This window comes from Sapajus apella, unplaced genomic scaffold (genome assembly GCF_009761245.1).
Source record: "Sapajus apella isolate SASKATOON/1434 unplaced genomic scaffold, GSC_monkey_1.0 scaffold68, whole genome shotgun sequence".
NCBI lineage: Eukaryota > Metazoa > Chordata > Mammalia > Primates > Cebidae > Sapajus > Sapajus apella.
In genome coordinates this window covers 4,037,524-4,054,189 of record NW_022437008.1, presented here as the reverse complement: position 1 = coordinate 4,054,189, position 16,666 = coordinate 4,037,524, and the positions used below count along the sequence as shown (strand labels likewise).

Here is a 16,666-nt window from a genome sequence, read left to right as displayed (position 1 = left end):
TAGGAACTCCGCAGCTGTGCATTGGGTTTAGGCTCCGGCCTACTTCCTTCAGGAGGTCAAGCAGAAGTTCCAGGGATTCTAGGTGTTGAGGAGGCTGACCAGGCTGAAGAAACTTCAGGAGCAAAGGATACACCATGGGATCCTTCCCTCAGACTGCTTTGAGGGTGTGCATCTGATTCTCTTGCAGGGTTTCCACTGTTACTTAAAGGCTGGGCTAGCATAGGTGCCTGTGGCTTGCTGTGTCCCTCACGAAGTGTTCTCTATACTCATCCTCAACTATCTTTTCAAGGTTTTGCTTCCATCACTCCAAAGTCAACCCACCAGGAACAAACAAACAAACAAATCCTGTGCCCGTCTCAAGGTTACCAATATGGATACTGATAAATAGCTAAACTTCAAACCGCACGTTATACAATCGGTCTGCTAAAGCTATCTGATACCTATTGATTCTCCTTCAATTCACTTTTATTTGGCTTTTGTGATTCCACAGTTTCTTGGTATTCCTTTATTGTTGGTTCTCCTTCTTAGCTTAGTGTTATTCTTTTATTGTTTTAACTCAATGTTGGAATGCTCCATGGTTCAGTCCTTGCTGTTCTCTACCCTTTCTACACTAAAATCCTTAATCATTTAAATAAATGTGGGCAACACCTACTAAAGTAATATATCAGGTTTAGTATATCTCATACATCAAGTGCCTACTCACTACTGACATTTTGTGTCTTAAAAGACATCTAAAGATTCAACACTTTCGAAGCTGAACTCTCAGTCTTCCCCTGAAACCCTGCTGGAACTGAAGTTTTCCCCACCCTGGTTGATGAAAACACTGTATATCCAGATGCTCAAGACTAAAGTCTTTGAGCTAATGTCACCCTGGACTTGTCTCTTCTACATCTAGCCCTTAGACAAATTTTGCTTGCTGTTATATTTACCATATGCCTAGAATACAACTAATAACCACTATACCAACTGTTAACTTTTCTTCCTAAGCTGTGACATCCTTTCATCTGAGTTACTACAACCTCCTCATCAATTTTTTTCAACAGCTGTGTTTCCCTCAAAATAAAGTATCTTTACAATGGCTTGCACGCTTGGCATGATATGGTCCTCTGTTATCTCTCTGTTCTGCTCTAGCAACCACTCCTTTGCAAAGTGCTCTTCAATAACTTCCCCAATTTTCCTAAAACACATCAGCATTGTCCCATTGTAGGACCTCGCTAGCTTTCCCCTGTGCCTGGAATGCTTTTTCCTTAGATGACCACTGACTTATCACCTCACTCCTTCAAGTCTTGGCTCGTCTTTCCTTCTTGGTAGTCTACCTTGATCACTGTATTTCACAAAGCAACCTAAATTATCATATCCCTCCCACTGCCTTTGAATGATTTTTTCCCCATAACACTTAAGTTCTAACATACTCTGTACATATGATTACCTCCTCCTGCTAGAATTGTTAAGACAAATATCCAAAACATCTAAGATAGTGGCTGGAATATATTAAGTACCTAATAACTGACTACTTTTAGAACAATAGGCACCTATAAGGAAAGCATAAATATGTTTACTAGCAGACTGCCTTCGTATGCAATGGCACTGGTCTAATTTCTTGTTCAGGTTCTCATGTTGTATCACTGTAAGTGGCTTAAGGATAGAGGACTGAGGGCTGGCCATAATAGATAACATCTTACCAAAGTAATACTGCTTTCAGTTGCTGCTAGCGGGCCACCTAGCTCTACTCTGAATTTACCTCGTTCACAGGACATTCCTGAAAGCAGCAAGAAGTGTGAAACATGCATCCTGAATTCACCTCTGGCATTTCTTCCAACATCACAGCAGTGACTGATATAAAGCATGGTGGTATGAGTGGGAGGCAGTGACACAACGTCCTGCCTGTTAAAACAAGCATCTTTCAGCTCCTACCTTAATTTGGGCAGTTCCTCATTCTCAATAACCTAGAGATACTCCAATGGCCTCAATACCCGATTTGAGATTTCCTTTACCCATAGCATCCCACTTCTAGCTACAAAATTTTATAACCTTAAGAATTTTTATTGTCAATAACAGAGCTACAATTGCATCAACAAATAAGATGTTTAATTTTATTTAAACAAACACAGGAGGCAAGCAGACCAGAGCAAGTATGGCTGTTCCACAAAATCATCAGGGTTGCAGACTCCTTCTGCATGTCTGCTCCATGATCCCTAACACCCAGATACCATTCTCAAAGTCCCCATGACAGTACTGGAGCTCCAGCTTTGATGTCCACGTTGTAGGAAGGGGAAAAAAAGACAGAAAAAAATGGATTTCATAAATCTCCTACTCATATAAACACCACTTCTATCTTGTTGATCTGCAAGGAAGGCTGAGATAGTTTTTCAGCCCAGAATTTTGTTATTAAAAAAGAGAAAATAGATATAGAGTAGGAAAAAAGCAGTCTCTATCACAAACTCTCATCATTTTGCATTGCAAAATAGTCTGTAATATTGGTTCTTACTTTTGTTTACTTCAAAAGCAATACATTCAAGTTTTTAAAAATTTCCTAGATTAGACTTTGGATCTTAGACTTTGTTAAAAATCACTTCACGCCTTGCCCCAATTCTCAAACAGCTGTGCTCAATCATCTAGTCATTAAATCCACTGGCTTTTTTTTGAACAGTATGAATTTCCTCTTATAGCAATAATGGATGAGATTTAAATGACAGCTTTCTCACATTCATTATGGCATACAGTGCCCCTTACCCATCTAGGATGTGTTGATAAAAGATTTCTCAATATTTATTACACTCATAAGTTTTCTCCTCTCATGCAAATTCTCTAAAATAACACTAGGGAAAATGGTAGCTAATATTTGTGGTATGCTATGTTCAAGGCACCATTCTAAGAGCTTTCACATGTAATAACTTACATAATACTTCCAAGAATCTTATAATAAAGGTAATATACTTAGGTGTATCTTAAATGATTAAACCAAGGTAGAGGTTAAGTATCATGATACATATAACAATAACAACAACAAAAAATCAACTAGTAGAGCTAAGATAATGTTGAAAAAGATATTTGTTTTCAATATGGCTAAAGGCCTTCCTACATTTACTGCATTGAAACTATTCTCCAATTTGCTAATGTTTAATAGGTTTTCAGTAATGATAGGTTTTTCTATATGAATGACACTAACATTTTCTTTTCCTCATACAAATTCTCTGATGCTGTGCCTGAGGCAGACGTGCACCCATATTCACATCTGTGAGAATTCGTTGCTGATAACAACCAGAGAACCTCTTCATAGTGATCTCAAAGAATCAGACAGTTCACATGTAAACTTCTGAGCCGTGACTAAAGTCAATACCACATTCTTTATATTCAAAAGATTTCTCACTGATATGAATTCTCTGATGTTGTGTTAGTTGTGAACCACGAGTAAAGGCCTTCCCACATTCCTTACATTGATATGGTTTCTCACCAGTATGAATCCTCTGATGCCGAGAAAGATGTGAGCTCTGAGTAAAGGCCTTTCTGCATTCTCTGCATTCATAGGGCTTCTCACCAGTATGGATTCTCTGATGTAGAGTAAGTTGAGAGCCATGACTAAAGGCCTTGCCACATTCCTTGCATTCATAGGGTTTTTCTCCAGTGTGAATTCGCTGATGTTGAGTCAACTGTGAACCACGAATAAAGGCTTTCCCACATTCCTTACATTGATACGGTTTCTCACCAGTATGAATTCTCTGATGTTGTATAAGTAGTAAGCCACGCGCAAAGGCCTTTCCGCATTCATTACACACATAGGGTTTCTCACCAGTGTGAAGTCTTTGATGTTGGGAAAGATGTGAACTCTGAGTAAAGGCCATTCTACATTCTTTACATTCATAAGGTTTCTCACCAGTATGGATTCTCTGATGTTGAGTAAGCTGTGAACCACGAATAAAAGATTTCCCACATTCCTTACATTCATAGGGTTTCTCACCTGTGTGAATTCGCTCATGCTGAGTAAGTTCTGAGCCACGACTAAAGGTTTTTCCACATTCTTTACATTCATAGGGTTTCTCACCAGTATGAATCCTCTGGTGTCGTGTAAGGAGCGAGCCACGATTAAATGCCTTTCCACATTCCTTACATTGATAGGGTTTCTCACCAGTATGTATTCTCTGATGTTGGGTAAGTTGTGAGCCATGACTAAACGTCTTTCCACATTCCTTACATTCATAGGGCTTTTCATTGGTATGAATTCTCTGGTGTTGGGTAAGTTGTGAGCCGCGGATAAAGGCCTTCCCACATTCTTCACATTTATAGGGTTTTTCACCAGTATGAATCCTCTGATGTTGCATAAGTAGTGAGCCTCGAATAAAAGCCTTTCCACATTCCTTACATTCATATGGTTTTTCCCCATTATGAATTTTTTGATGTTGAGAAAGCTGTGAGCCACAAATAAAAGCTTTCCCACATTCCTTACATTCATACGGTTTCTCACCGGTATGAATTCTCTTATGCAGAATAAGTTGTGAGAGCTGAGTAAAGACCTTCCTACATTCTTTACATTCATAGAGCTTCTCACCAGTATGAAGTCTCTGGTGTAGTGTAAGTTGTGAATTCTGAGTAAAGGCCTTCCCACATTCTTTACATTCGTAAGGTTTCTCACCAGTATGAACTTTTTGATGTCGGGTAAGTTGTGAGCTACGAATAAAGGCTTTCCCACATTCTTCACATTTGTATGGTTTTTCACCAGTATGAATTCTATGATGTAAAATAAGTTGTGAGCTTTGAGTAAAGGCCTTCCCACATTCCTTACATGCATAAGGTTTCTCACCAGTATGAAGTCTCTGATGAAGACTGAGCTGTGAATCACGACTAAAGGCTTTCCCACATTGCTTACATTCATAGGGTTTTTCACCAGTATGAATACTTTGATGTTGTGTTAGGTGTGAGGCTCGTCTAAAGGCTTTCCCGCATTCCTTACATTTATAGGGTTTCTCAGTAGAATGACATTTTGAATGTTGAGACAAGTAAGTATGCTGGTTGAAAATGGACATTTTGTCATATATGATTATCCCTTGCCTGAAATATTCCTTCTGATTTTCTTGTTGCTTCTCCATCTTGGCTTTGGCTTCCAAATATTCCCTAGAATTGGACTCCTCAAGGTCACACTTTTCAAGCCTGTTACTCATTTCCCATTGGGATAATTCTGTTTCATAAGTGTTCTTTTCTGGAGATAAGTCCTTTCTTGCACACCTTGAAGGCAAGTCTGAAATAAGAGAGAATTAAAAAATTGAGAAATATAACTTCTATAGCAAAGACAAATAATAGGAAATTATAATATCCATTAAAAAAAGAACATAAAATACATGAGTTTGTTTCAAATATTGCTTACTATGACCCATGATACCTACCTTTCACATCACAACCTACTATAAAGTTTGATAAAACAGTATCTTCCCTGCTTTCTATTCTATTCTGCAGTAAGTCTGCTCTTTTCTATTTCTCTCTCATACACAAAACTGACTAAACTGATTTCATAGTACAGAAGTGTTCCTACCTAGAATTAAAAAAAATAACAAAACTGATTTCATAGTACAGAAATGTTCCTACCTAGAATTAAAAAATTGACTAAACTGATTTCATAGTACAGAAATGTTCCTACCTAGAAATAAAAAAAATTAGCTTAGAAATATCTCATATATTAATATATGAAAGGGGCATCTGAGAGATGAGAGAATAATGAAAACTCAGATGAGAAGATAAGGGAAGAGATTAAGAAAAATTTTAAAGTCAGTAGTTCTCAAGCTTTGGTGGAGATCAAAATCACCTGGGGAGCATGTTAAGATTATAGTTCTCCAACATTACACCAGACTAACTGCTAGTGAATCAGATAAAGATTCTGGAGATCTCTATTTTTAATACTTCCTATCAACTGATTCATATTCAGATCATGATTTTCTGTATCTGCTTAATACTTTTTAGTAGCTTCCATGTTAAACTTAATATAAAATCCAAACTCTTCAATGACTTTGACTCATTTCTGACAATCCAAAAATTTGGATTAAGGTCATTTAAGACTGCTTGCCATAGCAAACTTAAATCATTACTGGATTTTGTATAATGTTATGCAAGGACTGAAATTTTTTAATTTTTCTTTGCAATGTCTGGCACTCAGTAAAAACCAGGTCAATGAAAGCACAAAACAACTGAAAAACAGGAGAAAAAATAAAAGAAACTTTGACCTATAAGGACTCAAGTCATGTATCCACCCACCATCATACTTCTATTACTCTTAAATACCCTCGTCCTGGTCCTCTGTAATCAACCCTTCTTTCCACCCTAGTGGTAGATGCCTAGAAACCAGTGACTGTGGTTTCCTTACAAATTCCTTACAGATAGTAGCAAAAGCACCTCCATACTAACTCTATGATCCTATTTACCTCTCCAATTGCTCTTCTTTAACTCTCCCTATCCCTTTCAAACAAGATACTAAGTTGCTTTTGTTTACTTATTCTTACTTCACAGCTTACTTTGTTCCTTTATGCTTTGGCTCACGTCTTCTCATCTTGTCTATTCAAGGACAATTCTGTGCAAACACATCCTAGAGCTCCCAGGTGCTGCTACAGGTCTAAAACATAATGAAAGGGTTCTATAATCTCATGGAATGTTGGACAGAAAAAAGGCAATTATGCAGGTGGGGCATGGTGGCTCAGCCTGTAATCCCAGCACTTTGGGAGGCCAAAGAAGGTGGATCATTTGAGGTCAGGAGTTTGAGACCAACCTGGCCAACATGGTGAAACCTCATATCTACTGAAAAATACAAAATCAGCTGGGTGTGGTGACAGGCATCTGTAATTCCAGTTACTTGGGAGGCTGAAACAGGAGAATCATTTGAACCAGGGACGCAGAGGTTACAGTGAGCCAAGATCTTACCACTGCACTCCAGCCTGGGCAACAGAGCAAGACTCCATCTCAAAACAAACAAACAAACAAACATATATATATATATATATATATATATATGGAGAGAGAGAGAGAAAGAGTGAGAGAGAGAAGATTAAAAGAAAATAAAGAAGATCAAGCAATGAAGTAAGAGCCAGAAACTAGAGAGGTCAACATGCTCTGAAGTCAGAGCTACCCCTGGAACATTTGCTGGCTTCAGTAGCCTAAAGTTCTATCTTAGTGTTCTGAAAAGATTTAAGAGACAAGCCCTTGCACCCACATAAGAGCAGTGATTAGAAATAAACCACTTTACAAAATTCGAAACTATTCAAGGCCTAAAGTTCAGAGACAGGAAAAAAAGTTCATCTGACCTCAGTCTTAGCCATTTTTTAAAAATTGACTTTTACTCTGAGTTGGGGAGCCAAAATTAATAAATAAAAAGATCGTTAACGGGAAAGTACAAAAGCTAGATGGATGGAAGTTAGGTGGCTACTATAATCCACCTGGCTCAGACCAGATGATCGTGGAGGTAAGGGTGGAGGAAGTGAGGTATCATTAGAGAACGGATGTATTTTGAAGGTATACTAAAGAGGATGTGATGATGGAACGGACATGTAACATGGAAAAGAGAACACAAGGAAGACTACGCATGTTCTGCCTGAAAGGCTGGAACGAAGAAGTGCCACTTACTGAGAACTCTTCACTGTTGTGATAGGGGCAGATCTGGAAGAGAATGTGAAGAGTCTGGTTTTGAACTATTAGATATCAAATGAAAATGTTCAACAGACACATATATGTGCAAGTATGTGACTCTAGGGAGGTGTTTGGATTACAGATATAGTTTGAAAGTCATTACCAAATAAATAACATTTAAAGCTATGAGATTTGATGAGGTCACCCAGGGAGTACCTTTGTATATAAAACAGAAGGAGAAGGATGAAAAAGGGATGTTTGATGATTGAACCCTTGGTCACTTCAGGTAGATGAGAAGGAAACAGCAATGGAGACTAAGGAGTAGCCAGCGAGGAAGGTGGAAAATTAGGAGAGCACAGAACCCCAGAAGCCATGTGAAACAAGAGTTTTAAGAAGGAATGATTGGTTATATCAAATGCTGAGACATGAGGCAAATGGTGCAATTTTTTTTTTTTTTTGAGATGGAGTTCTGCTCTGTCGCCCATCCTGGAGTACAGTGGCATGATCTCAGCTCACTACAACCTCCACCTCCCGGATTCAAATGATTCTCTTGTCTCAGCCTCCTGAGTAGCTGGGAATCCATGCGCACACCATCACGTCTGGCTAATTTTTTTGTATTTTTAGCAGATACAGGATTTCATCATGTTGGCCAAGCTGGTCTCGAGCTCCTGACCTCAGGTGATCCCCCTGCCTTGGCCTCCCAAAGTGCTAGGATTACGGGTGTGACCCACTGCACCAGGCCTAAATGTGCTTTCTAAATTAAAAATGGCTTTATTAGCAATATGGAGATTACTGGTAATCTTCACAAGAATGGCTTTGGTAGAATAATGGGAGCAAGTTCTGACTGAACCAGATTCAAAAGAATGAGAGAATGAGAGAAAAGCTGGTGTTAGGGAAGATGGAAAATTATTTTGTATTTTTCTGTAAAAAGTAGCAAAGAAGGCCAGGTGTGATGGCTCATGCCTGTAATCCCAGCACTTTGGGAAGCTGAGGCGGGTGAATCATGAGGTCAAGAGCTCAAGACCATCCTGGCCAAAATGGTGAAACCCCATCTCTACTAAAAATACAAAAAATTAGCCAGGCACGGTGGTGTGTGCCTGTAGTCCCAGCTACTTGGGAGGCTGAGGCAGGAGAATTGCTTGAAACCGGAAAATGGAAGTTGCAGTGAGCTGGGATCGTGCCACTGCACTCCAGCCTGGCGATAAAGCGTGACTCTCTCAAAAAGAAAAAAAAGTAGCAAAGAAATGGAGCTATATCAGAAAAATGTGTATATCAAAAGATTTGTTTCTGTGTTTTTCCTTTTAAGATGGAAGAAACTATGACATGTTTGTATGCTGATGAGAATTCTTGTAAAAGTTATGGACAAGTTGATGTTAGAGGAGACAAAGGGCAATTGCTTCAACAATGTCCTTAAAAATATGAGAAGGAATGGAGTTCAGTATCCAAGTGAGAGTACTGGCCTTAAGTAAAGGCACAAAAAGTTTACATGTCTACAGAAAAAGAGGTTGAATGAATATAGATGAAGGTAGGTAAAAACACAAGGAAGCAGGAACTTGCAGAAATTCTCTACTGCTAGCTTCAGTTTTCTCAGTGAAATCAGCTCAGGGACATCATCTAAGAGCCAGGCAAGGAATTATAATAGTCATGACCATTATGTAACTAACAACTTAACTGCTAAATAAAAAAAAACTAGCAGACATACAAAGAAATGAATCATAGTCATAGTAAAGAATAGAATATAAACAGAAAAGAAATAAAAACAAGGAAGACTATAACATAATAATATAGGCAGATAGATAAAACTGATATAAAATGTTTTCAATTATCATATTAGCATAAAATTAAAAATTATAAAAACATATAATCCTTGAATTAAGTAACTAAGACACTTCTATATGATGTTTGTTATAGGAGGAAATAAAAATAAAATTTAAAAACAATTTAGAGGCAGGGTGCAGTGACTCACGCCTGTAATCCCAGCACTTTGGGAAGCTGAGGCAGGCGGATCACGAGGAGTTCAAGAGTAGCCTGGCCAACATAGTGAAACCCCATCTCTATTAAAAATACAAAATTTAGCCAGGCATGGTGGTGGTGCATACCCATAGCCCTGGCTACTTAGGAGGCTAAGGCAGGAGAATTGAACCTGGGAGGTGGAAGTTGCAGTGAGTCAAGATCATGCCACTGCACTCCATCATGGGCAACACAGTGAGACTCTGTCTTAAAAAAAAAAATTTAGGCCGGGCGCGGTGGCTCAAGCCTGTAATCCCAGCACTTTGGGAGGCCGAGGCGGGTGGATCACGAAGTCAAGAGATCAAGACCATCCTGGTCAACATGGTGAAACCCCGTCTCTACTAAAAATACAAAAAATCAGCTGGGCCTGGTGGCGCATGCCTGTAATCCCAGCTACTCAGGAGGCTGAGGCAGGAGAATTGCCTGAACCCAGGAGGCGGAGGTTGCGGTGAGCCGAGATCGCGCCATTGCACTCCAGCCTGGGTAACAAGAGCAAAACTCCGTCTCAAAAAAAAAAAAAATGTTAGAACTAAATAGCAAAAGAAACGGTGGGAAAGCCCATGAAATCAGCTAAATTTGTACCTAGAGAAATTTACAGTTTTAAGTACATTTATTAAAAAAACAAGAAATATTATAGTTAAAAACAAGAGAATTAAGATTTCACCTCAAGAAGTGAGCAAAAAGCATTAACTAAAAACCAAAAATAAGCAAGATAAAAATCAGAAAATGAGTTAATTAGAAATGCAGAAACAGCAGAAATAATTAGAAAAACTAAAATACCAAAATTCTTTGAAAATATCAATAAATAATACAAAAAAGTGACATGTAGGGAAAAAATACGTGGAGCACAAATCCAAAGCACTGGAAAGAAAAAACAAACCATAAATTCAGGAGATAAAAAGTATTTATGAGAGATTATGGGTGTGACATCAGCAAGATGGCAGAATAGAAGGTGACCCGCTCATATCCCATCACAACAAGAATTCTGCACCCATCCACAGATAAAAGTCTCTTTGCAGAAGCTTTGGAAGTCAGGTAGGAGGGTGTAAGACTCAGGTAAAGCCCAACACCTAGGAAAGTAATTTTGAGAGTGCAGACTGGCACTCAGGTGGCTGATCTGCCATGCTGATCCCAGGTTCAAGCTTGAAAATGGCTCCATTCCCCATAGGGCTGGGCTACAGCCCCATTTGGCCTTGGGCATGAATCAAAACCGTCTGTCAAAAGGTCCAGGAGGAACCAGGCACACTAGTGTCTAGGTAGAGAGGCTCGTATGCCTGCTGACATCAGTTCTGGTAGTGAACCTCCCAGTTGCTCTGTGGCTCAACTCCAGCCTCTTAGCTGGGGTCCTAGTTCAGAACTGCTCATACAAGGATCCAGAGTAAGATTCACCCATATCTAGTAATTTGGGAGTTGGAGTCTTCACAATGGGCTCGCCAATCTCTGTCCCACAGCAGACATTAAGGAAGCACAGTCTGCCTTGGGCCCTCCTGCAATAACTGGAGAACTATCTCCTCTGTGCAGACACAATGGGAGACACACACCCACGTGGGCTGAGATGGGCTCATCAGCTGCCATTCCACAGCACATGCTCAGGGGGTCCAGTCTCAGCTCCAGCATCTGCTAGTACAGTCAGGGAACTATTCCATCTGTGCAGGGACCAGCTGGGAGACATGCCCATGGAAGCCTCTGTCCCACAGCAGATCCTGAGAGGGCCCAGTCTAAGCTCCAACCCCTCTTGTTGTAGTCATAGAACTACCCTCTCTGTGCAGTGACATGCTGGGAGACGTGCACCTGTCTAAGCCAACAAGATAGGCTTGCCAGCCTCTGTCCAACAGCAAATCCTGAGGCAGCCCAGTCTCAGCTCCAGCCCTCTCACTGTAATTAGAGACCTATCTTGCCTGTGCAAGGACCTCCTGTAGGAACACCTATCTAGGCCACCAGGACAGTCTTCTGGGCTCAGGTCCCTGTCTGGACTTCCCATACAACACTAGTATCCTTCCTGGGTTTTTCCTAGGTCCACTCAGGTGGAGAGCCTCATCAACCTTGGAGCCCTTGTAAGGCTAGCAGGAAGCCTGGGCTCAAGAATGCCCTTTAATGCTGACAAATGCAGTGGTCACAGGCTCAAGGGAATACAACAGTTAGTCTGTTTAGAATGTCTGGAAGGCCCTTAGAAGAAGGGTAGCCACAAACAAAGAAAGCCAGATTGCAAACTTTTTTTTTTTTTTTTTGAGAAGGAGTCTTGCTTTGTCACCCAGGCTGGAATGCAGTGGCACAATCTCAGCTCAGCTCACTGCAACCTCTGCCTCCGGGGTTCAAGCAATTCTCCCGTCTCGGCCTCCAGAGTAGCTGGGACTACAGGCACACGCCACCACACCTGGCTAATTTTTGTATTTTTAGTAGAGACAGGGTTTCACCAGATTGGTCAGGCTGGTCTCAAACTCCTGACCTCAGGTGTTCCACCCACCTCAGCCTCCCAAAGTGCTGGGATTACAGGCATGAGCTACCACGCCCAGCCTGCAAACTCAAATAAATCATTCAGTGTGCAGACATCATCACATGTTCATAAACATAACGAACATTCAGGAAAATATGAGCTCATAAAATGAACAAAATAAGGCGCTAATGACTGACGAAATCAATGTACAAAAATAAGTAGCATTTCCATATGCCAACAGTAAACTATGTGAAAATGAAATCAATTCCATTTATGATAGCAAAAAAACAAAAACAAACAAACAAACAAAAACTGAAACAAACCAAGGAATAAATTTAACCAAAGAGGTAAGAGTTTTACAATGAAAACTATAAACATCGACAAAAGAAATTAAAGAGGAAATTAATAAATGAAAATATATTCCACGGATCAGAAGAATTAACATTGTTAAAATGTCTATACTACCCAAAACAATCTACAAATGCTGTGTAATCCCTATCAAAATACCACCAATGACACTATTCACAGAAATACAAAGAACAATCCTAAAATTCATATGGAACCATAAAAGTCCCCAAACAGCCAAAGCAATCTTTTTTTTTATTTTTTGAGATGGAGTTTTGCTCTTGTCACCCAGGCTGGAGTGCAATGGTGTGCTCTTGGGTCACTGCAACCTCCACCTCCCAGGTTGAAGTGATTCTCCTGCCTCAGCCTCCTGGAGTAGTGGGGATTACAGGCATCCACCACCACGGCTAGGTAACTTTTTGTATTTTCAGTAGAGATGGGGTTTCACCATATTGGCCAGGCTGTTCTCAACCTCCTGGCCTCAGGTGATCCACCTGCCTCAGCCTCCCAAAGTGTTGGGATTATAGGCATGAGCCACCACACTCAGCCACCAAAGCGATCTTGTACAAAAAGAACAAAGCTGCAGGCATCACACTCCATGACTTGAAAATATACTACAAAACAATAGTAACCAAACAGTATGGTACTGGCATGAAAACAGACACATAGAACAATGGAACAGGATAGAGAACCCAGAAAAAAAAATCCATATATTTGCAGCCAGTTGATTTTCAACAAGAAGGCCAAGAACACAAGTTGGGAAAAGGACACTCTTATTTAGTAAATGGTACTAGGAAAACTGAATATCCACCTGCAAAAGAATAAAACTAAACCCCTATCTCTCACCACTCAACTCAAAATGGATTAAAGACTTAAATGTAAGACTGGAAACGATGAAACTAGTAGAAGAAAACACAGGGAAACAGACACTGATCTGGGCAAGGATTTTTTAATAAGACCTCAAAGGCACTGACAATAAATGTAAAAACAGATAAATGTATTACATCAAAAGTAAAAAGCTTCTGTACAGCAAAGGAAATGAGAGTAAAGAGACAACCTACAGAATGGGAGAAAATATTCACAAACTATGCATCTAGCAAGGGGTTGATACCAAGAATATATAAGAAAGTCAACTCAACAGCAAAAAAACTGGTCATCTGATTAAAAAATAGTAAAAAGATTTGAATAAACATTTCTTAAAAAAGACATACAAATGGCTAACAGGTAAGTGAAAAATGCTCAACATCACTAATAATAGGGAAATGCAAATCAAATCAGATATCACCTCACATTATTAGAAGGGCTATTAAAAAGACAAAATATGCCGGGCGCGGTGGCTCAAGCCTGTAATCCCAGCACTTTGGATCACGAGGTCAAGAGATCGAGACCATCCTGGTCAACATGGTGAAACCCCGTCTCTACTAAAAACTACAAAAAATTAGCTGGGCATGGTGGTGCGTGCCTGTAATCCCAGCTACTCAGGAGGCTGAGGCAGGAGAATTGCCTGAACCCAGGAGGCGGAGGCTGTGGTGAGCTGAGATCACGCCATTGCACTCCAGCCTGGGTAACAAGAGCGAAACTCCATCCCAAAGAAAAAGAAAAGAAAAAAAAAAAAAAGACAAAATATAACAAATTCTGGTAAAAATGCGGAAAAAGGGGAAACTCTTACACACTCTTTGTGGGAATGTAAATTAGCACAATCATTATGGAAAATAGTATGGAACTTTCTCAAAAAATTAAAAATAGGACTATCATATGATCCAAAATCCAACTACTGGGTATATATCCAAAAGAAATGAAATCAGTATGTGAAAGAGGTATCAAAACAAGTCCCATGTTTACAGCACTATCCACAATAGCAATAGTATGGACTCGAATTCAGCATCCATCAAAAGACAAATGAATTTTCAAAAATGTGGTATATATGCAGAACAGAATACTATTCACCTATAAAAATGAATAAGATCCTGTTATTTTTGACAACTTGGATGAAGCTAGAGGACATTATATTAAGTGAAATATGCCAAGAACAGGACAAATATCACAAGACCTCACTCATATGTGAAACCTAAAAAGGTTGATCTCATAGAAGTAGAGAGTAGAACAGTGATTACCAGAGGCTGAGGGGGGCGGCTTGGAAGAGACTGGTCAATGGGTACAAAGTTATAGTCAGATAGGAGAAATAAGTTCTGATGTACTGTTGCACAACAAGTTGACTATATCGTCAACAAAAGTGTCCTGAATGCTTGCAAATAGCTAGAAGAGAGCATCTTGAATGTTCTAACCACAAAGAAATGACAAGTGTTTTGAGGTGACAGATATGCTAATTACCCTGATTTGATAATTACACAAAGTACATATGTATAAAACATCACACTGTAGCCCATAAATATGTACATTATATGTCAACTAAAAGTAAAATAAAACTTTCAAAAGTGTTTATGAGAAAAACCTAAAACAACTCAACAGTAAATTAGAACTGGATGAAATAGATGAAAAACATGAAAAATTACTCATAAAGATAAAATAACTGATATATGCAATAACCACATAAAAAATTTAAATTTGAGTTCAGTGTCTGTGCTCCTAAAAGGCAATAGATACCTATGACTGATGATCATTTGTATCTGCTGGTCATTGTACCTGCTGTATCTGCCAGTCAAGGCAATAGATTTCAGTGACCGGTAGGTTTACCGGCAATATTATCCAAACATCAAAGAATATATAGGCCAGGCGTGGTGGCTTATACCCGTAATCCCAGCACTGTGAGAGGTCAAGGCAGGTGGACTGCCTGAGTCCAGAAGTTTAAGACTAGTCTGGGCAATGTGGCAAAACCCCATCTCCAAAAAATACACAAATTAGACACAGTGGCACATGCCTGTAGTCCCAGCTAGGATCACCTGGGCTCAGGGAGGTGAAGGCTGCAGTAAGCTGTATCGTGCCACTGTACTTCAGCCTAAGTGACAGAGTGAGACCCTGTCTCAACAACAACAACAACAACAAAAGAATATATAATTCTAATCATACATAACTGTTGAATGTATAAAAATACGGTAATCTACCCTAGTCATTTTACAAAGTTAAATTAACTCATATAACAACACTGAACAATGACCTCAGGGAAACTAAGCCAGTCTCATGAACGAATGAAGGTAAAATTTAAAAATAAAATATTAGCGACAAAGAACTTAGCTGTGTATTTAAGGGATAACACATCATAATCATATAAAGTTTATCCCACAAATGCAGGAATAATTCAACATCACAGTCTATTTTCCCACATGAAGAACTTAAAGAATAAAATCACATTATTTCAAGAAAAGCCAAAATTTTTAAACTATATTCTAAGACCCTTTATTAAAAGTTCTCTAAAACTAGAATCAGGTAAAAACCTAGCTAAGAGTATTTACCAGATGCCCACAATAATATATTTCATAGTTAAACATTAGAAACACTGTGAATAAAGTTTGAGAAAAGATAAGAATGATTTGTTTTCAAATTCTGTTAGAGGTCCTACTGAATATCGTTGCTTTTTTTTAAAGGTACAAACAGAAAGGGAAAAGACCACATATTATATGTAGAGAGCAAAACTGTCTATCTAGAAATCCACCATTATCCACTGAAAAACTATTAGATATTTCCATAAGATTGTTATCAATTTATAGAAATCAATACTTGCTCATACATAATATATATCAGTATTAACCATTTAGAAATGTTACGGAAAAATCCTATTTATAATACAAACAAAATGTACTGAGAAATTGCTTAAGAAATGTATAAGACCTTTTAAGAAAAAAACCACGAAACTTTACAGAGAACATAAAGAAAAGCAGATTTAGCATGTTCAACAATAGGATTCAATATTGTTAATATGTAAATAGTGCATCAGATTTCTTGAAAAACATAAATAAATACTGGATAAAATATGACAAATGTCCTTTTAAAAGTATGTGAAGCATAAAAGAAAGTAAATCCAGGGGTGCTACAATGAAGTAAGAACCAGAAACTAGAGGGGTAAATACGCTCTGAAGTTACAGCTACCCTTGGGATATTTGCTGATTTTAATTACCCAGATGTTTGTATCTTAATGGTCTGAAAAAATTCAACAGACAAGACCTCTCCTTGACAAAAGAGCAGGGATTACAAATAAACCTCTTTACAAAATTGGGACTCTTCAAGGCATAAAGTTCAGAGAAAGAAAAACAAATCCATCAAACCTTAAAGGAAAATGACCTGGAACTTTTCAGTCTTGGCCTGGACTCTCAAAGAAAA

General features: G+C 38.9%; 1 protein-coding gene across 13 annotated transcripts in view; it reads right to left on the bottom strand.

Moving 5' to 3' along the window:
- Positions 1-2,071: 2,071 nt before the first annotated feature.
- ZNF420 (zinc finger protein 420) overlaps positions 2,072-16,666 on the bottom strand; it is a 32,084-nt gene continuing 17,489 nt past the window's right edge. For all 13 annotated transcript variants that reach the window (XM_032248962.1, XM_032248957.1, XM_032248958.1 and 10 more), the window contains one exon: positions 2,072-5,233. In XM_032248962.1, the coding sequence (XP_032104853.1) occupies positions 3,303-5,233 (1,931 nt within the window). In that variant the 3' untranslated portion in view covers positions 2,072-3,302. The remainder of the gene's footprint in view (positions 5,234-16,666) is intronic.